This window comes from Rhinoderma darwinii, chromosome 12, assembly GCF_050947455.1.
Source record: "Rhinoderma darwinii isolate aRhiDar2 chromosome 12, aRhiDar2.hap1, whole genome shotgun sequence".
NCBI lineage: Eukaryota > Metazoa > Chordata > Amphibia > Anura > Rhinodermatidae > Rhinoderma > Rhinoderma darwinii.
In genome coordinates this window covers 3,127,124-3,151,992 of record NC_134698.1, presented here as the reverse complement: position 1 = coordinate 3,151,992, position 24,869 = coordinate 3,127,124, and the positions used below count along the sequence as shown (strand labels likewise).

Genomic DNA, 24,869 nt, shown 5'->3' with positions numbered 1-24,869 from the left:
GGATCAGTACAGGATAAGTAATGTAATGTATGTACACAGTGACTCCACCAGCAGAATAGTGAGTACAGCTCTGGAGTATAATACAGGAGGTAACTCAGGATCAGTACAGGATAAGTAATGTAATGTATGTACACAGTGACTCCCCCAGCAGAATAGTGAGTGCAGCTCTGGAGTATAGTACAGGATGTAACTCAGGATCAGTAAAGGATAAGTAATGTAATGTATGTACACAGTGACTCCACCAGCAGAATAGTGAGTGCAGCTCTGGAGTATAATACAGGATGTAACTCAGGATCAGTGCAGGATAAGTAATGTAATGTATGTACACAGTGACTCCACCAGCAGAATAGTGAGTGCAGCTCTGGAGTATAATACAGGATGTAACTCAGAATCAGTACAGGATAAGTAATGTAATGTATGTACGCAGTGACTCCACCAGCAGAATAGTGAGTGCAGCTCCGGAGTATAAAACAGGATGTAACTCAGGATCAGTACAGGATAAGTAATGTAATGTATGTACACAGTGACTCCACCAGCAGAATAGTGAGTACAGCTCTGGAGTATAATACAGGAGGTAACTCAGGATCAGTACAGGATAAGTAATGTAATGTATGTACACAGTGACTCCACCAGCAGAATAGTGAGTACAGCTCTGGAGTATAATACAGGAGGTAACTCAGGATCAGTACAGGATAAGTAATGTAATGTATGTACACAGTGACTCCACCAGCAGAATAGTGAGTACAGCTCTGGAGTATAATACAGGAGGTAACTCAGGATCAGTACAGGATAAGTAATGTAATGTATGTACACAGTCACTCCACCAGCAGAATAGTGAGTGCAGCTCTGGAGTATAACAGGATCAGTACAGGATAAGTAATGTATGTATTTACAGAGCTCCTTAAGTTTTTATGTAGATGAACCCTCACACTATTTCTAACCTCTAGGTGAACTGTAAAACGGTGCTCAATGGTAGACATGCTCTCTAAGCTCTATATTGCGTATCTTTCAGGTAATCTCATTTTGCAAACGCCTCCATTTATATTAGAAGGGGACAACCTGACCCTCACCTGTCACCATCGTCAAGATCTAGTGTTACATGGCATTTACTTCTATAAAGATGGCAGTCTTCTAAAAGTGTTGGAGGGTAACACTCCTCTGCTGCTGGGAAAAGCGTACTTTAGTATGACTGGGCAATATAGATGCAAAAAACTATTTAGCGTGGCGTCTTTTACATATAATTATTATTCCGCAGAACTATTTGTCTCCGTCACAGGTAAGATCTCATATTTTTGTATTGTATTTCCTCAATTGCCCACAAATGAATGAAATTAGTATCGGAGATTTACAGTCATTGGAAGGGCATAGCTAGGGGAGCTGGTGGGGCCCCATAATGGTGTTAAACAATAAAGGGCCATATAGTAAGTTCAAGGGAGGTGGTGTAGAGATGTCCACATGTGGTGGTGGGAGGTTGGTGGGGGCCTAAGGGTTATTATTGTTCCTTTTGGCCCATACTGGTTGATTGCTATTTTTGGAGAAGTTGTCCAAGGATCTGGTTAGGTCACTGCTTTCATTTGTATTTAGGGAATTTTTATTTAGTTAAAGGGCAATTCCATCTGCGGTTGATGTTTCCAGGACAGGGTCAGAAATCCTTCCTTGATTATATGGTAATGACCTTTTATAAAATAGGTATTAAATAATCTTTATAAATTCATTTTGAAAGTCCCTCCGATCATGCCTGAGGGTGGAGCACAGATTTCCTCTTCTCTTTAACCTGGGAGGAGCTTTTTCCTGTGCTCTTTGTCGCCCCCTGCCGAGTATTGCACCTTATAAAACTAGAAAGTAGAGCTCTCTATTGGAGCTTATTGTGAGTCAGTGTCAACTGTATATACTTTTTTCTGATTTTTAATATTTTTTTCCTAGAAATCTTTAAATATCTAGTACTAAAATTAAAAACAACTTCAGTAATAGAAGGCGATCCCATCCCCCTATACTGTGATGTCGCTTTAAATTCGGCGTTGAATCCTCTGCGTGGGAACACAAGGCTGGAATTTGCTTTCTACAAAGATGGACACAAAATACAGGATTTTGGTGACCTGGATACCTATCAAATTAAATTAGCACTGAAAAAGGATTCTGGGAATTATACATGTAACGTTAAATGCTCAAGATATAATGTGGTGAGGATCAGTCAAGAGCTTGATATCAACGTGCAAGGTAAGAAGAAGTGATGTAAAAATGTCCTGCACTTTACTGGTCATTCAGTGGAAATGCCCTTTAAGACCATAAAACGGGGCAAATAGTGGTGCTGGTCTGGGGGTCAGGGGGTATTACTGGATTCCTGGATTTTCTTTTATTGAATTAGTTTGTTTTTACGATGATTAATTTCAGGATAAATCTTTCTTGGGGGGGTTGGCGCTCCCTTTTTTAGTGACACAGAGCTTCGAATTCTCCTGCATTCCCTTAATCCACCACAGGGGGGAGCTCAACGCATAAAAAAAATTGTGTACAGCTCATTAATTCAAAAGCTCCTTAGCTCCCCCTAGTGGTGACATCAGGCAGCCAGAATTAGATCATTCAACTCTATGGCTGTGTGAAGGAAAGCAGGAGATCTGGAGCTCTGTATTGGTAAAATAAAGTGGGCATTCACTTTAAATCCATTGACCACAAGTGTTTTTATGTGGGATGCACATTAATAATATCAACTTTTTTTGTTTTATTCTTGATTTTAGAGCTTGTTTCTACTCCCGTTCTAACGGTAACCCCCATGAATATTCAGCTCAGGGAACCCATAGTCCTAAAATGTGATTTTTCAGTACATCCAGACAGAACGGATGCAAATCTGAGGCCGACCATTTACAAGAATGGCAAAGTTTACGAGAGAACCAGAATTTCCAGAATTTTGTCAGCTCGGGAGTACGATTCTGGAGCTTATATGTGTGAAGTGGCCGATTCCAGCAGAAACATAATCAAATACAGCAAAACCTCCAACATCTTGGTTGAAGGTAAATGTAAAGCCTCATCTGCATATGATAATACTGCTCCAACCACATCCACATTGTAACTAGATTGCATAGTCGTAGGGAGAGAATGAACCACTCACGTCTTTAAAAAAAATCCTATTAAAGAATTAGGGTCAAAAAAGGGTTTATATGAGATTAGAAAGACATGGCTGTCGTCCCCCCCCCCCCCCCCCCCCCAAAAAAAAACAGCACCACTCTTGGCCCCAGACCAAGTGTGGTATTGCAGCTCCGACCCAGCTGGCCATATACATTAGACATTTGTTGGTATATACTGCTGATTATATGTGTTAAATATGTATAGGGCAGTGACGTCTTCCATTGGTGTAAACAAGGACTGGGTATGTTGGATTTCTACATGTCTAATCCTTTTCACCCGGTGAGATTTACCCCGTTGCCAAAGGCTTATCCCCCTATACATAAGAGAGCTGGGAAAGGTAGCTGCAACAAAAAGTGCAGAGAACATGGGGTTAATTTCGCCCAGATCTCTTCTGTTTTCAGCAGGCAGACAGTGGAGGGGTAGGACTTTGTTAAGAGGAGGGGCTTAACATGCCCCGCCTCCAATAGCAGACAGATTAGAGGGGAGGGCTCCTGCTGCAGACAGTTGCCTGACAGCCAGAGAAAAGTCTCATCTGAGGTGTGTGAGTAGGAGGTGGGATATTTTCTTAGAATATTTATAGAGTTATTTATATATGTCTCATAGTGTTGATTGTAGTATGAGACAAAATTGTACAATATTAGGGAGAAATTTCCCTATTTCATGAAATTTTCTCCATGACAGTGATTTAATTGTCTTTTCTTACAGAAAAAGTGGTTAATATAAACATGAAGGCTGACCAACCAGACCCCGAGATGTTGGCTGGAAGTAATGTGACGTTCACGTGTTCTGTGTCCGAAGGCACCTCTCTTTCATTTACATGGTTTCACAATTTCCAGAAGATAGACAAGGGTTGTGCGACATATCAAGTCCGACAAGATGGCAGAGTCCTCTTCATAGAATCCCTTCAGAAATATCACTCCGGATCCTATCAATGTATAGCCAGCAACCACTTCTCATCCAGTAGGAGTCCTCAGCTGGAGGTCAGTGTCATAGGTAAGACTCCCGAAGGAGTATGCGATATGCGAAAGACATCAAGAACTCCATCCCAACAAGCTCATTCGTGATGCTCAACGAAGAGAAGAGATCTCGCTCATGTAACTTTTTCTTATTACAGAGCCTATAGGGGGCGCCTTCCTCAGCACTGACAAGAAAGTCCTTGACTTGGTGTCCGAAGACAGTTTTACCTTTACTTGCTCCTTGTCTCAAGGAAATGGTTCCCGTTTCGTCTGGATACACAACAAGCAACACCTGGAAGAAGACGCATCAACGTATGAGTTCAAGGAAGGAGGAAAGGCGCTACATATAAAGTCTGCACAGCCTCACCATGAAGGATCGTACCAATGTATGGTGGAAAAGAACATCTCGACTAGCAGAACATTGGTGTCAGAAAGTGGTACTCTGACGTTAAAAATCTCAAGTAAGTCTTCTTCTAGTGCTCACATGGCCAGATCAACGGGACTATTCGACTCTAATAGTCTCGGCTTACTTCATAGGTAAAGGTGGCTCATACCTGAAGCCAATGCTGATTGTCATGGCCATGGCGTCTATCCTCGTCATCTCCATTGCTGTGTACAAGTATCAGAACAAGTTAGTTAGGCCTCACTTTCTCCAAGGAAAACCACCAATCCCCTGTGGTAAGTCGAAAAATTTATATTTTGTCTACTATATGGATATAAATTTAGGTCCAACATGTATGCAAATTAATATGTCTATAAGTAATCTATATGTACAAGTACCGTATAGGGATAGGGTTTGGTTATAACGTTTACCCACAGGATAAGTGATAATTGCCTCATCGCAGGGAGCTTCATTAGTTGGGACGCCCACCAATCGGGAGAACCAGAGTCCTGAAAACGGATATCCTCCTCAATGCACCGCCCTCAGTGAAGAGGACATTGAATGGAGTAGCGGTCAAGAATGCGCTCGCCACTCCATTCAATGGCCGTATGACTGACGGAAACAGCCGAGAGCTGTACTCAGCTGTTTCAGTCATTCCTATAGACTTTGAATGGAGCAGTAGCGCACATGTTCGTCCGCCACCCAATTCAATGTGAGGGGGAACGGGGGATTCGGGACTCCCTTTCTCGCAATCGCGATCATAAGCGGTATGTATTTAGATGCAGATGTTATAGTATACGGATCTATGTTGTCCTACCTATAGCCGCATCTGAAATACTGAGCTCTGCTACATCTGTGTATGAATATCCTACCAAGATGGAATGTAAAAGTATAATAAAATGGGTGGGCTGGGTATGGTTTTAAGGAGCTGTGTGTAGTGACCTTAACTCATAGTAACATCTGATCATTCATTTCCAGTGTCCTCGGAAATCATTGAGGATAACGTTCCTCTCATGGACAATATAGAAAGTTTCGAGAGGTAATTATTTTTGCGGCTTTAACATTGGGATCGGCCGCTGTTACTTAAAGGGCACATTTAGTCCAAACTGATAATAAAGGAGATGTTTATATACCCCATTAGGCAATTTAGAGTCAATAGATGGGGTCCCCAATTTAGGACCCTCCAGTATGAAGAACAGCTACAACAGTCTCTCGCTCTGGGGGACCCAGCACATCCATACATTACACAGACATCCTATTGATTTCAATGAGAACTGTGTAATGCTTCCTTTCTCCTGTGGTGGCACTGCAGAGAAATAGAACACTTGCTGGTGGGTTCAACCTGATCGCTGAAGATCAGAGCATCGGGACACACTGCGAGGAGCTTATTAATGGGGATCCTTCTAACACATCAAGATGTGTGTCTGTCAGTGAAGACAACGGCTTTCCCATTTCTCATTCCTTTTTATTTTTGGGTTATTTTCAGAACTTTTAATTCTTACCACTGAAAAGGCAAGAAACTATGGATGCAGCGCAGATGACATCCCAAAGATGAGTTGTTCTACCAAGCCTGGTTATATCAATATCACTAGCACAATGAATAATGAAGCATGGTCCTCAATGTCTTTACAATGGGCCAAATGTGGCCCTAAATGTTTATATCATGACCCAAATGTGTCCTATATATTAGCCTTCCTACAAACAATGTCAATGTCCCACAATGTCTTTATGGTGGTCCCACTGTAGCTCTTCCTGCCTTTACTATGGCCCATATCTAGTGCTTAATGCCTTTATTGTGGCCCATAAATGGGTCTTCATGCCTTTACAGTGGCCCACATGTAGCTCTTCATGATTTTACTGTGGTCCATATTTAGCCCTTCATTTCTTAATTGTATCTTAGATATCTACATCTTCACTATGGCCCAAATGTGGTCTCCACATCTTTACTGTGGCATAAATGTGGCCTCTATGATCCTACTGTGGCTCATAAATGGCCTTTCATGTCTTTACTATGGTCTAAATCTGGTCCTTCTAATCTGTACTGTAGACCACATGTGGCCTATGTTGTCATAACTGGAGAATAACGATGTAATTTTTTTTAAAGGATTCTAAATGTTTCAAATAAAAATAGAATTTGAAGTATTTTTTAGGTGATATTTCTGAAAACAAAATAACAAGAAGAAAGGAACGGAAATAAAATAAAACCATCGGGACTGATCTCTACAACAACAGCTCTCTGGGACATCTAGTTATCTTCTAGGGCTTCTACGTGGCCCAGCGTTATATGTGGATGGGGGTCCAGTGGTTCTTTTCAAAATGACTAGAATAAGGAGAATCCATGTGATATTACATGACCCAATAAGGAATAAATATTACTTTACAAATGGAGCATTGTCTCAAATGCTTTTCTAAAAAAAAAAATTATTATAATTCTACCAATTTTTGTTTCTTAAAGAGTCTTTAGAGGTCTCTACTTTGACCAATCCCTTCTTGTTAGAAGGATCCCTTGACAATAGGCTGATCACATGGAGTTCTGTTGATGAAACCTCTAGCGATCCTTCTGGGACCCCCAGCGATCAGCTGTAATCATTGGGGAAATCTAACAGTAGGTGTTCAGTTTCCCTGCAGCTCCCTCACAGGAGAAATTAAGTATTACACAGTGTTCATTCATATCAATGTGTTGTCTGTGTAATACAGGACCGGACAGGTCCTCCAGAGAGACAGAGACACTCTATGTAACCGCTCTCCACTCTCGCCAAGAGATGAGGATCCTGAACAGCGGACCCCCCTCTATTAACTCATAATTCCCTAATAGAGTGAATGAAAATGGGTTTTCTAGGCTAAAGAACCTCTTAAAGGTCTTGTGGGAGGAGGGGTTTCATCATATACTGGACAGGACTTCAAACAAGACCAGTGGGGTGGGGCTGTGACAACTACTTAATTATTTTCATTTAAACCAGAAACGGTGGTTACAAAGACATCCACCATCTCCAGGCCCAAAGTGATTAGTTATGTTCAGCAGTCTCTATGCTTCACCATAGCGCATGTGGCTACTTGCAAATTACTGTACCTATGACCCATAAGGTTCTGTGGTAGTGAATGAGAAAGAAAAAAGACCAGATGGGCTGCCACCGCTTCATGTATATTTCTATTAAAATCAACGTGACAAGTCCTCCAGACCAGGAAACGGGCAGATAGGGGGGACCACTGGCAATCTGGGTAAACATGTGAAGCCAAGAGGGGTTCCATTTTTTTGGACATTTACAGCTCTTAATGATAAATCTCCATCCTGTATACAAATATCATGGGACAATTTAGGTAAATTTAAGGTCTCCAATTTGCACCGAATGATACACATTGTATGAATTTAGTTGATACTCCCATTTTTATTGGTAGCTAAGGGGAAAAAAAAAGCATATTAGTAATTCAGTCGATAACTGAAGAAACCTTTTTTTAGGACTTGCATTGCGACAGTTCTCAATTGTGCTATAATAGTGCCACAAGAGTGCCCCCATAAATAGTGCCGTCATAGTGCCTCTATAAATAATGGTTACTGAGGGCCAAAGACGTGGGCTTCAGAATTGGGGGAAAAGAACATCCAAATGGCACAAACTTCAAAGAATAAATTCAATATCACGAAGTGCAGACCAGATAAAGTTACGAAGCGGATGGGCCATGTGCTGAGGAGCAAGTGCAGAAAAGTCGCCAACGCTCTGCTGACTCCATAACTGCAGAGTACAGACCTCCCCTGGTATTAACATCCGCGCAAAAACTGTGCCCTGGAGGTTCATGGCATGGGGGCCGAGCAGCTGCATGCCAGCCTTACATCACCAAGCACAATGACAAGCGTCAGATGGAGGGGTGTAAAGCCGCTGCCGCTGGACTCTGGAACAGCGGAAACATGTTCTGTGGAGTGACGCTTCTCTATCTGGCGGTCTGATGGATTCTGAGTCTGTTACCCGCCTGACTGCATTGTGCCAGCTGTAAAGTTTGGTGGAGTAGGGGTAATGCTATGGGGATGTATTTCAGGGGTCGGCCCCCTAGTTCCAGTGAAGGTAAATCTTAATTTTTCAGCATACAAGACGTTGTGGACAATTGTAATTTCCAACTATGTGGGAACAGTTTGGGGTTCAGCTCTTTTCTGTTTCGTGATCGGAACCTTAAGGGGTTGTCATCTTTTTCTCCAGAAACAGCGCCACTCTTGCCCCTTGGTTGTGTCTGGTATTGCAGCATTCAAATAAAAGGGGCTGAGCTGCAATTCTAGAGGAAAAGAATCTGAATCCCCCCAGCATATAATCATGAACATTGAATGAGATGAGACTTCAAATAGTTATGGAATAATTCCATTTTATTCAGAGTAGAAATTCAAGCAAAAAAAAACAAAAACAGAATGTCAGTGAATGAAAACTCAACTGCACCGACATCTAATGCCTTTTGGCCTGGTGACCATAAATACACCCCGATCCGCCCTATTAGACTGACTTATGTTGTCTCTCTGGCGCTTTGTGTGGTTGGATGGAGAACTGCAGTGATCTTGCCCATATCATTGCTAAAGCAGTCATCAATTCCATGACGTCATCGGTTCATTTGCCGTCACCTGAAGTTTCACGTTGTGACTTGTTGTGGTAGAAGATAATAGCAGAGACAGCCATTAATATTAAGCCGGACAGCACAAGTCTCATTATATTCTGATGGGTGTAGTCTGAGGGAGGAAGACGGGAAACGAGAGGGATTAAAAGTGATCATATCATTCTGGTTTATATGGGAGGCATTTTTTCTACTTCTGTGACCCAACCCAGCAGGCCCAGGACGGGATAGCTATATGGTTGGGACCAAAGCTAGGCCATTGATGCAACAATAAGTCTTAAAGGAGTTGTCTGGTTTAGAACACCCTATTAATGAATTTTGAATTAGGGGGTCCTTCATTCTGGATCTCCATCAATTAGCCGAGAGCAGCTACAAAGAGCATCCATCTCTTTCTGGAGAACCCAATATGTCCCTGGACAGCTCATTGATTTCAATGGACACTGTCATGTATGCAATACTTTATTTGCCCTGTGGTGGCACTGCAAGAGAATTGAACACTTGCTGCCAGGTTCTCCTGCAGATTACAGAAGATCTTCTTCTTTTCATAGTGCTCAGGGCATATCCCAGTTAAACTTCATTTTGTGTGTAATATACCGTGAGATGGGGCAGTGTGACACAATAATTGTTGGAAGTGGAAAGAGATGCCGGGAGACCTGCCCGATATCTACACGGGTTCAGATGTAGCCACTCACCTTGTATGTGGATATCTGAAATGTCACTCATTTTCCTTGTAGGACCAGACACTGTCCACACCTCACAGGTATAATTCCCAGAATCCTCCAGCTGAGCGGACTCAATTCTATACGTCTCCAATGATCTGAATTCCTGCACTTTTCGACCATTTCTATGGAGGGAAAACCGGAGCTCTGTTCCGTGTCAGAGAGGGTTGAGTCTGGTGACACACGTGAGGGTCAGGCCATGCCCTAATATTCTATGCAGGGGCACTTTTATTTCGGGATTGGAGAACAGTTCTAGAAGAGAAAATATTGGCAGTTGGGATATGAGTAGATAATGTATTGAAGACGAGACCGATCCAGCCTCATTCACTTACCCCGTACATGGATATATGTCACGTCGCTCATCTTCGTGATAGCAGGAGTCATCACCTTGCAGGTGTATTTCCCAGAATCCTCCAGCTGAGCGGACTGGACTCTGTATGTATCAGAGGAACTGAATTCCTTCACTTTCCGCCCATTTCTGTAGAAGGCAAATTTCAGTTCTGTACCATCTCTGAGAGTGTTCAGTCTTCTGACACAGGTCAGGGTCAGGTCATCTTCTTCTATTATTCTGTATAGGGGCGCTTTTATTTTTGGATGTGAGAAAAGCTCTAGAAGAGGAAAAAATTACGAACATCTATGTAATATAGAGTCTAGGTGTAAAGGATCTGCCAGGCACTGCTTCGGGGTTAATTCCCAGAATTAATCAGTCAACACCTGAGTGTACATCCCTGAGACAGACACCAGCTTCCTCCACTCAGGCTGGCAGGCTTAGGAGTGGGAGAGCCTATCGCAACCTGGCCAGACTCAGCTAGCTCCCGCCCTCGGTCTATTTAAGCCTGCTCTTCCTGTCCATCTGTGCTTGTGAATTCTTTCCTTGAGGTTTCCTGGCCCAGCTACAGCTCCTGCTACTTTTTGATCCTGCTCCATACAGACCCCGGCTTACCGACTACTCTTCTGCTTTTCGCTTTGTACCTCGCACTCTCCTGGCTTGACTCGGCTCGTTCACTACTCTGTTGCTCACGGTGTTTCCGCGAGCAACTGCCCATTTCCCTTGCTTGTATTCCCTTGTTTGTTTGTCGTGTTTGTCATGCACTTACTGAGCGCAGGGACCGCCGCCCAGTTGTACCCCGTCGCCTAGGGCGGGTCGTTGCAAGTAGGCAGGGACAGAGTGGCGGGTAGATTAGGGCTCACCTGTCCGTTTCCCTACCCCCCCCACCATTACAAATTCACAAGCCCTATACCTAGTCTACCCTGGTCCCTGACACCATTATGGAACCCCGTGAAACCCTGGCTCAGCAAATGCAGGGTCTCTCCCTACAGGTCCAGGCCCTGGCTCAGAGGGTCAACCAGCCTGATGCTACCTTGGTAGTTCCCCTCACCGCACCCCTTGAACCCCACCTCAAGTTGCCCGACCGGTTCTCAGGTGACCGGAGGGCTTTTCTCTCCTTTCGGGAGAGTTGTAGGCTTTACTTTCGCTTAAAGCCTCACTCCTCAGGTTCTGAGAGCCAGCGGGTGGGTATAATTATGTCCCGGCTCCAGGAAGGGCCCCAAGAGTGGGCCTTCTCCTTGGCTCCTGGCGCCCCTGAACTTTCCTCCGTTGATTGTTTCTTTTCTGCCCTCGGACTTATTTATGACGAGACCGACAGAACTGCCTTTGCCGAGAGTCAGCTGGTGACCTTACGTCAGGGTAAGAGACCTGTTGAGGAGTATTGCTCTGACTTTAGGAAGTGGTGCGTAGCTTCTCGGTGGAATGACCCTGCCTTAAGGTGCCAGTTTAGGTTGGGTCTGTCGAATGCCCTGAAAGACCTGCTAGTTAGTTATCCCTCTTCTGACTCCTTAGACCAGGTTATGGCTTTAGTGGTACGACTTGACCGACGTCTCAGGGAACGACAACGTGAACGTTTATGTGTTTTTTCCTCCGACTCCCCCATGATGCCTCCCGAAGTCCCGTTGCTTCGTTTCTCCCCTAAAGACTCAGAAATACCTATGCAACTCGGGGCCTCCGTGTCCCCTCAACAACGTAGAGAATTCCGCAGGAAGAATGGTCTCTGCTTCTACTGTGGGGATGTCAAGCATCAAGTAAACAACTGTCCCAAGCGTAAGAATGCTGTCAGAGAGCTCCCGCGTCTAAGTGATCATCGGGGAGGTCACTTGGGCGCACAGGTATTTCCCGTAAATATGAAACGTACTAAGATATTGCTTCCCTTTCAGGTCTCTTTTGGTGGTAGGTCTGCTACCGGCAGTGCCTTCGTGGATTCAGGGTCCTCTACTAATATCATGTCTGTGGAATTTGCTATGTCTCTCGCTATGCCTCTGATTGATTTGCCTAAACCTGTTCCGGTAGTGGGTATCGACTCCACTCCTCTTGCTAATGGTTATTTTACACAGCATACCCCTGTTTTTGAACTCCTTGTTGGCTCCATGCATTTGGAGCAATGCTCTGTACTATTGATGCAGGGATTATCGTACGATTTGGTTCTAGGTCTTCCCTGGTTGCAGTTGCATAATCCTACGTTTGACTGGAATACTGGGGAGCTAACCAAATGGGGTAATGAATGTTGTACGTCATGTTTTTCTGTTAATTCTATTTCTCCCCCTAAGGAGGTGAATACGCTACCCGAGTTTGTTCAGGACTTCGCTGATGTTTTCTCTAAAGAGGCCTCCGAAGTATTACCGCCTCATAGAGAATACGATTGCGCTATCGAATTGGTACCAGGAGCTAAGCTTCCTAAGGGTAGGATATTTAACCTTTCTTGTCCCGAACGTGAAGCCATGAGGGAGTATATCCAGGAATCCCTGGCCAAGGGTTACATTCGTCCCTCTTCTTCTCCGGTAGGTGCTGGCTTCTTCTTCGTAGGGAAGAAGGATGGGGGTCTTAGGCCATGCATTGACTACCGTGGCCTGAATAAGGTCACGGTAAGGAACCAGTATCCCCTTCCTTTGATTCCTGATCTCTTTAATCAGGTTCAGGGGGCCCAATGGTTCTCTAAATTGGATCTACGGGGGGCGTATAACCTTATTCGCATCAAAGAGGGGGATGAGTGGAAGACTGCGTTTAACACGCCCGAAGGCCATTTCGAATACCTCGTCATGCCCTTTGGGTTGTGCAATGCCCCTGCGGTCTTCCAGAACTTCATAAATGAGATTTTGAGAAATTACCTGGGGATATTTCTTGTAGTGTACCTTGATGACATATTGGTGTTTTCCAGGGACTGGTCCTCCCACATAGAGCATGTCAGGAAAGTGCTCCAGGTCCTTCGAGAAAACAAACTGTTTGCCAAAATCGAAAAATGTGTATTTGGGGTACAGGAGATACCATTTTTAGGTCAAATCCTCACTCCTCATGAATTCCGCATGGACCCTGCCAAGGTTCAGGCTGTGGCTGAATGGGTCCAACCTGCCTCCCTGAAAGCGCTACAGTGTTTTTTGGGGTTCGCTAACTATTACAGGAGATTTATTGCTAACTTCTCGGTCGTCGCTAAGCCTCTTACGGACCTCACTCGCAAGGGTGCTGATGTCCTCCATTGGCCCCCTGAGGCCGTCCAGGCTTTTGAGACCCTCAAGAAGTGCTTTATCTCGGCCCCGGTGCTGGTTCAGCCCAACCAAAGGGAGCCATTTATTGTGGAGGTTGACGCGTCCGAGGTGGGAGTGGGGGCCGTCTTGTCCCAGGGTACCAGCTCCCTCACCCATCTCCGCCCCTGTGCTTACTTTTCTAGGAAGTTTTCGCCCACGGAGTGTAACTATGATATTGGCAACCGCGAACTTTTAGCCATTAAATGGGCATTTGAAGAGTGGCGCCACTTCCTGGAGGGGGCTAGGCACCAGGTAACGGTCCTTACCGACCACAAGAATCTGGTTTTCCTAGAATCTGCCCGGAGGCTAAACCCGAGACAAGCTCGATGGGCGTTGTTTTTTACCAGATTCAATTTTTTGGTTACCTATAGGGCCGGGTCTAAAAATATTAAGGCGGATGCACTGTCGCGTAGCTTCATGGCCAGCCCTCCTTCGGAGGAAGATCCTGTTTGTATTTTGCCTCCAGGTATAGTCATTTCCTCTATCGAGTCCGATTTAGTCTCTGAAATTGCTGCTGATCAAGGTTCAGCTCCTGGGAACCTTCCTGAGAACAAGCTGTTTGTTCCCCTGCAATTCCGGCTAAGGGTACTTAGGGAAAATCACGACTCCGCACTATCTGGCCATCCAGGCATCCTGGGTACCAAACACCTCATTACCAGAAATTATTGGTGGCCTGGTTTGCCTAAAGACGTTAAGGCCTACGTCGCCGCCTGTGAGGTTTGTGCCAGGTCCAAGACTCCCAGGTCCCGACCAGCGGGCTTACTGCGTTCGTTGCCCATTCCCCAGAGACCTTGGACACATATCTCCATGGATTTTATCACCGATTTGCCTCCATCCCAAGGCAAGTCGGTGGTGTGGGTGGTGGTAGACCGCTTCAGTAAAATGTGCCACTTTGTGCCCCTCAAGAAACTACCCAACGCCAAGACGTTGGCTACCTTGTTTATCAAACACATCCTGCGTCTCCATGGGGTCCCCGTCAATATTGTTTCTGACAGGGGGGTACAATTTGTTTCATTGTTTTGGAGAGCCTTCTGTAATAAGTTGGGGATTGATCTGTCCTTCTCCTCTGCTTTCCATCCTGAAACCAATGGCCAAACGGAGAGGACTAATCAGTCTCTAGAACAATACTTAAGATGTTTTGTCTCTGACTGTCAATTTGATTGGGTTTCTTTCATTCCCCTCGCCGAATTTTCCCTTAATAACCGGGTCAGTAACTCGTCAGGGGTCTCTCCCTTTTTCTGTAATTTTGGGTTTAATCCACGGTTCTCCTCCGTTTCACCTGGTTGTTCCAACAATCCCGAGGTGGAGGTCGTTCATCGGGATCTGTGCGCAGTCTGGGCCCAGGTTCAGAAGAACCTAGAGGCGTCCCAGAGCATACAGAAGGCTCAGGCCGATAGAAGACGTTCTGCTAACCCCCTGTTTGTGGTCGGGGATCTGGTGTGGTTGTCATCCAGGAACTTGCGTCTCAAGGTTCCGTCCAAAAAGTTTGCTCCCCGGTTTATTGGGCCGTATAAGGTCATTGAGGTCCTCAGTCCTGTCTCTTTCCGGCTGGAGTTACCCCCGTCTTTTCGTATACACAACGTGTTTCATGCCTCCCTCCTGAAACGCTGCTCCCCGTCCTTGGCCCCCTCGAGGAAACCTCCTGTTCCCGTCCTCACCCCTGAGGGGGTGGAATTTGAGGTGGCCAGGATCGTGGACAGCAAGATGGTCCAAGGCTCCCTCCAGTACCTGGTCCATTGGAGAGGATACGGGCCCGAGGAGAGGACTTGGGTACCCGCCCGGGATGTTCACGCTGGGGTATTGGTCAGGAGGTTCCACCTGCGTTTCCCCAGTAAGCCAGGTCCACTTAGAAAGGGTCCGGTGGCCCCTCATAAAAGGGGGGGTACTGTAAAGGATCTGCCAGGCACTGCTTCGGGGTTAATTCCCAGAATTAATCAGTCAACACCTGAGTGTACATCCCTGAGACAGACACCAGCTTCCTCCACTCAGGCTGGCAGGCTTAGGAGTGGGAGAGCCTATCGCAACCTGGCCAGACTCAGCTAGCTCCCGCCCTCGGTCTATTTAAGCCTGCTCTTCCTGTCCATCTGTGCTTGTGAATTCTTTCCTTGAGGTTTCCTGGCCCAGCTACAGCTCCTGCTACTTTTTGATCCTGCTCCATACAGACCCCGGCTTACCGACTACTCTTCTGCTTTTCGCTTTGTACCTCGCACTCTCCTGGCTTGACTCGGCTCGTTCACTACTCTGTTGCTCACGGTGTTTCCGCGAGCAACTGCCCATTTCCCTTGCTTGTATTCCCTTGTTTGTTTGTCGTGTTTGTCATGCACTTACTGAGCGCAGGGACCGCCGCCCAGTTGTACCCCGTCGCCTAGGGCGGGTCGTTGCAAGTAGGCAGGGACAGAGTGGCGGGTAGATTAGGGCTCACCTGTCCGTTTCCCTACCCCCCCCACCATTACACTAGGCATATTTATTGTCAAGACTAGACTGAAAATGATTGGGGCAAACGTCATTTTGGCCCTTGACCCACTACCTGTCCCATTCTTTGGGACTTGTGACATCAAGCTAGGTTAATAAGAGTCAGATGATTCTGTTGGAGACATTTCCCCATTGTTAGCATTAGATGTGGGCCCACCAATGAACCTCAATGTCCTTGTTTGGCCTGGTTACTGTTAACTTCAAGATCATGTAGCTGGATGTTTCTCAGATACTTTGATCCTTGCAGTATTAGAAGATAGATCAGTATGATAATTGTTCCATGAATGAGGTGGCCATGGGTAAGGCAGCAGTGGAGTGAACTAGATATTATCATGTAGTAATGGTGGTCTAAGACACCAAGGGACCTAAAGAAGCCCATACAGATGAGTTGTGAAGACCAAGCCTCAGGATTCTTGGTCCTGATTTGGTCTTTTTACTTCTACTACCAGATCCACCATCTTTTGCCCTTATGAATGTCTACTCAATGTTCCTTCTGATGCTCCTAATCGGTTACCATAGGTTTAAATTTGGTATGTCCTTTTTCCCCCATGATCACAGTTACTTACCTCTAACAGAGATATAGGATTCATCTGAGACGTTATGGAAAGTTCCATCATGATCTAGCAGTATTTTCGTACATTTGTATTTTCCGGTCACAGCTCTATCAACTTTATCAATATGTAACAGAGAGTCACTGACTGATGACTTTATCGCATTATCATCCTTGTAAATTATTGTGCTTAGGACTCTATATTCAGAGCGGCTGTGACATCTTAGAGTCAAAGGGTCTCCTTCGAAAATATCCTGGGGTCTCTGCAGGATGAGGGCAGCTGATATAGAAACATTGAATTAAAGATACGACCCTTATTCGGGTTATGTACATTGACTAAATAATATAAATTTGAGCTCACCGTTAATCACATTCAGTTTGACGTGATGACTGATATCACTGGTATTGGTATAACATTGGTAATCTCCAACATCTCTCCATGAAGCAGAATTTATTGTAAAGCTCCGTGACTGAATATGTGTAGGTTTTTCATCTTTATACCAATAATACATTTGCCCCACTCGGTCATCTGAGACCACATCACAGGTTATAGTAACTGCGTCACCAGATAATATATTTCTCCAGTTGTGTTTGAAGATCACTGTGGGTCTAACTGCAGCTCCTACAAAGCAATGACAGACTATTAATAAAAAACATCGTCGATGTTGCGCATCCAATCAGTGATACCAAGCAAAGTTGATAATTGTTGTCATTTTTACTTGTTCTTCTGTTAAATTGTGGACCCCATGAGTTTTGTTGACTATTAATTGTGAAGCCCAAAGTGATGCATATCATAGAGACAGTCCAACCCACTGCTAGGGGCTCTTACATATAGAAGGAGCCAAATCTGGTTGACTATATGTTTAATCCCAAATGGACGGTGTGACCCAGTACTGCAACATTAGTGAAGAAGAGCGCGGGAAATAAGTTTAAGGGTCATGGAAAAGGGGTAGTTGGAAGAAAAGCAGCATGCCTTCTTGTTCCTGCTGTAAGGAGGGCACTATAAGGAGGACTTAATTTTGTTTTTGGAGACTCCCTCTCCTTTATGTTTTCCCCTGCTCAGAATTTCCTATTCTTAATGTATAAAGCAATAAATGACCGTAACTCACTTGTAACATGAATATAGGATTCACACGAAAATGTACGTGAAGATCCGTCATCATCTTGAATCACCTTACTACATCGGTACTTTCCAGTCACATTTCCATCTACCTTCTTGAAATGTAACTCAGAGTCACTGACTGAGGACTGGATCTCTCGATCTTCCTTATAAAATGTTGTGTTTATGACGTTAGATCCAGAGCGGCTGTGACATTTCATAGTCAGGGAGCGTCCCTCGTAAATCGATGGGGGTCTTTGCATGATGAGAGTAGCTAATAAAGAGAAGAACATCATTGATCGGTCCCTTAATGTGAACTGCATAAGATGCAAAAATCCAGAAGCGGAAAAATTCACCTTGACTAACATAGAGCCTGATGGGATGACTGACATCACTAATATTGGTATGACACTGGTAATCCCCTATATCTGTCCATGAAGCCGATTGGATGGTAATGTGCTTTTGATGGATTCCCATTGGCTCATCTTCTTTATACCAGTAATATGTCTGGTTCTCCAGGGTAGCAGATCCCACGTTGCATGTTAGAGTCACTGTGTCTCCAGATAATACATTTTCCCAGATGGGTGTGAACGTGACCACAGGTCTGATTGCCGCTCCTACAAAATAACAGCAGATCACAGGCTAAAAAAATAATAATAGATAAAAGATATTGAGCAACACCCAATAGACCCAACAGCTTTAACTAATGTTGTGGACCAAGGTGGATCACATCATTAGTCATGTGATCACAGGAGGGGGGCAGGATATGGCTGTACCACTTCCTATCATTTCAACATAGCAATCATTAAAGAGACAGAAAAGGTACAACAATACCCCGCGCTCCCCAGCGATGGCTGAAGGTATAATATTCAGTAAGCCGTCGTTATGATAAAAAAAGGGACCCTTTATAGACTACCATAAAGAAACCATACAGGGGGCATTACTAGTTAAGGAAGGAATGCCCACATATAATTATAAGGAACCATATATATATATATATATATATATATATATATATATATATATATATATATATATATATATATATATATAAAGACAGAACTCACCTGGTCGATGACTGATCAGAGCTGAAAAAAAAAGGAGAAATACACCGTAAATCAGAATATACCAGACAAAGACGTATAATATGGATATTTAAGGTATTGACTAGGGGAATATGGGCATCATAGGGGCAGGTCCCTCAATCAGAACCCCCCCATAAGCTCGTTCATCATGCAATGGCTGCTGGAAACAGGAAGTTCCAACCATAGCCAGCCATTTTGGAGGCTATGGAAAGCAGTTAATATTGGTCACCCGGTCACCGAGCCTACATACACAAATACACATACATTTCCTTGTGCTCTCCTCCCCATCTCTGTCCGTCTTGTGCATGTCAGTCCTATAATCACACTCCATTGACTTCGGTGTCTCCTTGGGAAGGCTTTCGTACAGGAACATCTTCAGGATACTTTGTCCATGTGAAATTACAGCTGGAGATCGGCTCTTTCATGACTTCCTTAAAGGGGTCTCCCCATAAAATGTTAATAGGACAAGTCAATCTAGTTGGACTCCAACCTTTCCCATAAATTACCCGGTTCTGTTTCCATAGTCATTGGACCGGTGACCATACATGCTCTAAACTGTAAGTTTACGGTGTTCCCTACTGTTTCAATGTAGAGTGACTCTGTTTGTGCTTACCCATCACCCATTGTAACAAAAAAGTTTGACGCTATTGTTTTTTCAAGCCCCACATTGAGCATGGGTCTAGCGTGTCCAAAAAAAGGCTCCTAGAGAAGACCCCATTGTTGGAGCTTGCAGAGTCCATGGGCAGTGACCGGGAGCAGGACTGAGGTCTCAGCAATGATGGACCATCCACCAGGAGTCCCGTTTTGGGTTGTTCTACGTGACTGACATTCGTTTTTATATTTTTCAGAGTTTTACATAATATAAGTATCGGCATTATCTGAAGTCTCAGTACTTACATGCCAGCGTGACGAGGAGGAGAGCGGACATGGTGACTCCGCAGACAAACACTGAAGAATGTTTCTGGGTCATAAATGTTAAACCCATGTTCTCACGTCCTGTGGTCTGAACAGTGTCTGGTGCTAGATGCGGCCCGTCACATGTGACCCAGAAAAACACAGGCATATTTTAATACATAGACATACCATGCACGCAAGGGGGGGGGGGTACTAGGCGGTGCATCTCCATTGTCAGCATTCATGTGGCTGGCACTGTATAAGGGACATGTGTCTGCCACTGTATAGGGACATGTGGCTGGCACTGTATCAGGGACATGTGGCTGGCACTGTATCAGGGACGTGTCTGGCACTGTATAAGGGACATGTGTCTGGCAATGTATAAGGGACATGTGGCTGGCACTGTATAAGGGGCCGGAATCTTCCACTGTGCAGTGTTATGGGCAAGAAGGCTGGCCCTGAGATGGGACTAAAAAAACCTGTTAATAGAAATGTCGCTGTATTGATATGGGGGAATGTTGCAGGACACATGGGGGCACTATTATTTGGTAAGAGACTAGCACTGTGGCTGCACCACGATGAGGCAATAAAATGTGGCTGCACTATTATAGGGGTATACACAGCTTTAACAGTTATGGAGGTACTGTGGCTGGCAAGGTTTTGGGGGCATCAAATGTTTGTGCTCCTGAGCTGGCATTTTTAAGCCTATCATGTGTGATACTGTATGTTAAACGGCTGTATCTAGTCCTATCATGTGTGATACTGTCTGCTGAGCTGTGTATCTAATCCTATCATGTGTGATACTGTCTGCTGAGCTGTGTATCTAATCCTATCATGTCTGATACTGTCTGCAAGGCTGTGAATCTGAGCCTATCATGTGTGATACAGCCTGCTGAGCTGTGTATCTGAGCCTATCATGTGCGATACTGTCTGCTGAGCTGTGTATCTAAGCCTGTCATGTGTGAAACTTTCTCTAAGAACTACAGAGCACTATATCCCCCATCGTGTAATGTTTTTCATAGTAAATGTTAAGAATCTACAAAGAACAAATATCAGATGCTGAGTAATTGAAAGTGAACAATTATTGCAGGTTATCAAGACTTTCTAATAAATTCCTGTAATACCTGTAATCACCACCAGAGGGTATGACTGTATCTAATCGTATTACCAGCTGGCTCAATGACTGTTTCCAGTAGTTCCCTTTAATGAGCACCAGATGGCGCCAGTGCACTACTTTCTTTTCTTTAATTGCACAAATTAAAATTCTGTCAATTTGAAATAATTTTTGTTGTATTCAGTGACCAGCTGTTGTGAAACTACAACTCTCATCATGCCCTGACAGCGTTCTACGGAGATACAGGGTTAATAAATATTCATCTAGACGTAACGCGCAGTAACCGACAGACACCATGCGCCTGCAGAAACATTTCATTACCAGACCACAGAAGGCCCAGCTCAGCACAGCAGGAATCCTGGATGTCATATCTGCCTGGTTATGAGGGGGTACAGCCCACTTTCCTAAAAAAAATATTTTCATTTTACATGCAGGAGTCAGGGAAAGCTGTGTGACAACTGATATGTCTGCCGCAGGGTCTATCACCCAGCTTTTCTAGATCCTCTTCACTTATCGCTGCAAAATTATTTATCTCTCCCATTCAGGAGTCTGGGAAAGCAGGGTAAGAACCCATAAAGTTGCTGCAGGCTTTTGAATCCAACTTTTTCCTACCCCTGAATGGCAAATCTGCCTATTCAGGAGTGTGGTAGAGTCGTGTGACAGTCATGTAGTTGACATTTATATGGTGAGAGAGCCTTGGTCTGAAGAGCTTGCAATCTATTGAGAAGAAACGGTAATATCATGATGGTAGCGGCTCCCGTCTTATTCTCCATTTAGCTGTTTCTTAGTTACATCTGATTCTGGGAAAGTTGGGTGACAGTAGGTGACACAGGGGTTATCCACCCAGCTTTCCAAAACACTTGAATGGCAAATCTACTGGTTATGTGATGATACATTGCTCCTTCCGCATTCCTTTTTACGACTTCCTTTCAGGAGTCTGGAAAAGTTGGGTGACACTCATTTAGTTCAGTGAGAGCTCTGGACTGAAGAGCCTGCAATCTATGGAGAAGATGATATCAGGATGCTGGCCGGCTGCTTCATGTAAGTATTAACCCCTGAAGTTCAGCAGATGTTCAGCCCCCGCGTCCTCCTCCTGGATTTCACCTTGACCTCTCGGTCCACGTCTCTGTGGCTTCAGGCAGTTTCCACCTCTGCTGGGTGGCCGTTCCGTGGATCCACGCCCCTGGGCAGCTGCCCCTCAATTTACAAGCAGTCGGGTCCAAGAAAAACCAGGATTATTTTTAGCTGCCAATGAACACGGCGGGAGACGCAGGGACTGAGGACAGAGCGAGCTTTCAGCCTGTGGCCGGGGAACACCCATCTCTATCCCAAATTCCGGGCACTTTTTTCCTCCCCATTGCCTGAGCTGTGATCATGGAGCCTCACAGATCCCTCATCTTCCTGCTGCCGCTCCTGCTCCAACAAGGTAAGGACTGAGAACTGGACCCTGGCGCTCACCCCCCCCCCCCCCCCTCCGCAACTTGTTTTGTGGTTGTCGCTCTCACGTGTCCGGTGTTGTCGCTCTCCATATTATCACCTCCTCATCTATTATCTCCATATTATCACCTCATCTATTATCTCCATATTATCACCTCTTCATCTATTATCTCCATATTATCACCTCATCTATTATCTCCATATTATCATCTCCTCATCTATTATCTCCATATTATCACCTCATCTATTATCTCCATATTATCATCTCCTCATCTATTATCTCCATATTATCACCTCATCTATTATCTCCATATTATCATCTCCTCCTCTATTATCTCCATATTATCACCTCATCTATTATCTCCATATTATCATCTCCTCCTCTATTATCTCCATATTATCATCTCCTCTATTATCTCCATATTATCACCTCATCTATTATCTCCATATTATCATCTCATCATCTATTATCTCCATATTATCACCTCTTCATCTATTATCTCCATATTATCACCTCATCTATTATCTCCATATTATCATCTCCTCATCTATTATCTCCATATTATCACCTCATCTATTATCTCCATATTATCATCTCCTCATCTATTATCTCCATATTATCACCTCATCTATTATCTCCATATTATCATCTCCTCCTCTATTATCTCCATATTATCACCTCCTCATCTATTATCTCCATATTATCATCTCCTCTATTATCTCCATATTATCACCTCATCTATTATCTCCATATTATCATCTCCTCATCTATTATCTCCATATTATCACCTCATCTATTATCTCCATATTATCATCTCCTCATCTATTATCTCCATATTATCACCTCATCTATTATCTCCATATTATCATCTCCTCCTCTATTATCTCCATATTATCATCTCCTCATCTATTATCTCCATATTATCATCTCCTCTATTATCTCCATATTATCACCTCCTCTATTATCTCCATATTATCACCTCATCTATTATCTCCATATTATCATCTCATCATCTATTATCTCCATATTATCATCTCCTCATCTATTATCTCCATATTATCATCTCATCATCTATTATCTCCATATTATCATCTCATCATCTATTATCACCTCATCTATTATCTCCATATTATCATCTCCTCATCTATTATCTCCATATTATCATCTCCTCCTCTATTATCTCCATATTATCATCTCATCTATTATCTCCATATTATCACCTCATCTATTATCTCCATATTATCACCTCCTCATCTATTATCTCCATATTATCACCTCATCTATTATCTCCATATTATCATCTCCTCATCTATTATCTCCATATTATCACCTCATCTATTATCTCCATATTATCACCTCATCTATTATCTCCATATTATCATCTCCTCATCTATTATCTCCATATTATCATCTCCTCATCTATTATCTCCATATTATCATCTCCTCATCTATTATCTCCATATTATCATCTCCTCGTCTATTATCTCCATATTATCATCTCCTCATCTATTATCTCCATATTATCACCTCCTCATCTATTATCTCCATATTATCACCTCAACTATTATCTCCATATTATCATCACCTAATCTATTATCTCCATATTATCACCTAATCTATTATCTCCATATTATCATCTCCTCATCTATTATCTCCATATTATCATCTCCTCATCTATTATCTCCATATTATCACCTCCTCTATTATCTCCATATTATCATCTCCTCATCTATTATCTCCATATTATCATCTCCTCATCTATTATCTCCATATTATCATCTCCTCATCTATTATCTCCATATTATCATCTCCTCATCTATTATCTCCATATTATCATCACCTAATCTATTATCTCCATATTATCACCTCATCTATTATCTCCATATTATCATCTCCTCATCTATTATCTCCATATTATCACCTTATAATCACCTCATCTATTATCTCCATATTATCATCTCCTCATCTATTATCTCCATATTATCATCTCCTCATCTATTATCTCCATATTATCATCTCCTCATCTATTATCTCCATATTATCATCTCCTCATCTATTATCTCCATATTATCATCTCCTCATCTATTATCTCCATATTATCATCTCCTCATCTATTATCTCCATATTATCATCACCTAATCTATTATCTCCATATTATCACCTCCTCTATTATCTCCATATTATCATCTCCTCATCTATTATCTCCATATTATCACCTCCTCATCTATTATCTCCATATTATCACCTCCTCATCTATTATCTCCATATTATCACCTCATTTATTATCTCCATATTATCATCTCCTCATCTATTATCTCCATATTATCATCTCCTCATCTATTATCTCCATATTATCACCTCCTCTATTATCTCCATATTATCATCTCCTCCTCTATTATCTCCATATTATCAACTCCTCATCTATTATCTCCATATTATCACCTCCTCATCTATTATCTCCATATTATCACCTCATTTATTATCTCCATATTATCATCTCCTCATCTATTATCTCCATATTATCATCTCCTCATCTATTATCTCCATATTATCACCTCCTCTATTATCTCCATATTATCACCTCATCTATTATCTCCATATTATCACCTCCTCTATTATCTCCATATTATCACCTCATCTATTATCTCCATATTATCATCTCCTCATCTATTATCTCCATATTATCATCTCCTCATCTATTATCTCCATATTATCATCTCCTCATCTATTATCTCCATATTATCACCTCCTCTATTATCTCCATATTATCACCTCATCTATTATCTCCATATTATCACCTCCTCTATTATCTCCATATTATCGTCTCCTCCTCTATTATCTCCATATTATCATCTCCTCATCTATTATCTCCATATTATC

General features: G+C 43.3%; 2 protein-coding genes across 2 annotated transcripts in view; both read left to right on the top strand.

Annotated features, from left to right (window-relative positions):
- Positions 1 to 6,846, top strand: part of LOC142665007 (Fc receptor-like protein 2) — a 9,057-nt gene extending 2,211 nt beyond the window's left edge. The window contains exons 3-10 of the mRNA XM_075844536.1: positions 1,013 to 1,276; positions 1,924 to 2,217; positions 2,733 to 3,005; positions 3,826 to 4,113; positions 4,235 to 4,537; positions 4,614 to 4,754; positions 5,437 to 5,497; positions 5,945 to 6,846. Coding sequence (XP_075700651.1) covers positions 1,013 to 1,276; positions 1,924 to 2,217; positions 2,733 to 3,005; positions 3,826 to 4,113; positions 4,235 to 4,537; positions 4,614 to 4,754; positions 5,437 to 5,497; positions 5,945 to 5,966 — 1,646 coding nt within the window. The 3' untranslated portion in view covers positions 5,967 to 6,846. The remainder of the gene's footprint in view (positions 1 to 1,012; positions 1,277 to 1,923; positions 2,218 to 2,732; positions 3,006 to 3,825; positions 4,114 to 4,234; positions 4,538 to 4,613; positions 4,755 to 5,436; positions 5,498 to 5,944) is intronic.
- A 14,921-nt stretch (positions 6,847 to 21,767) lies between these two features.
- The window catches only part of ITGA10 (integrin subunit alpha 10), a 39,424-nt gene continuing 36,322 nt past the window's right edge, over positions 21,768 to 24,869 (top strand). Inside the window, exon 1 of the mRNA XM_075844078.1 lies at positions 21,768 to 21,977. Coding sequence (XP_075700193.1) covers positions 21,926 to 21,977 — 52 coding nt within the window. The 5' untranslated portion in view covers positions 21,768 to 21,925. The remainder of the gene's footprint in view (positions 21,978 to 24,869) is intronic.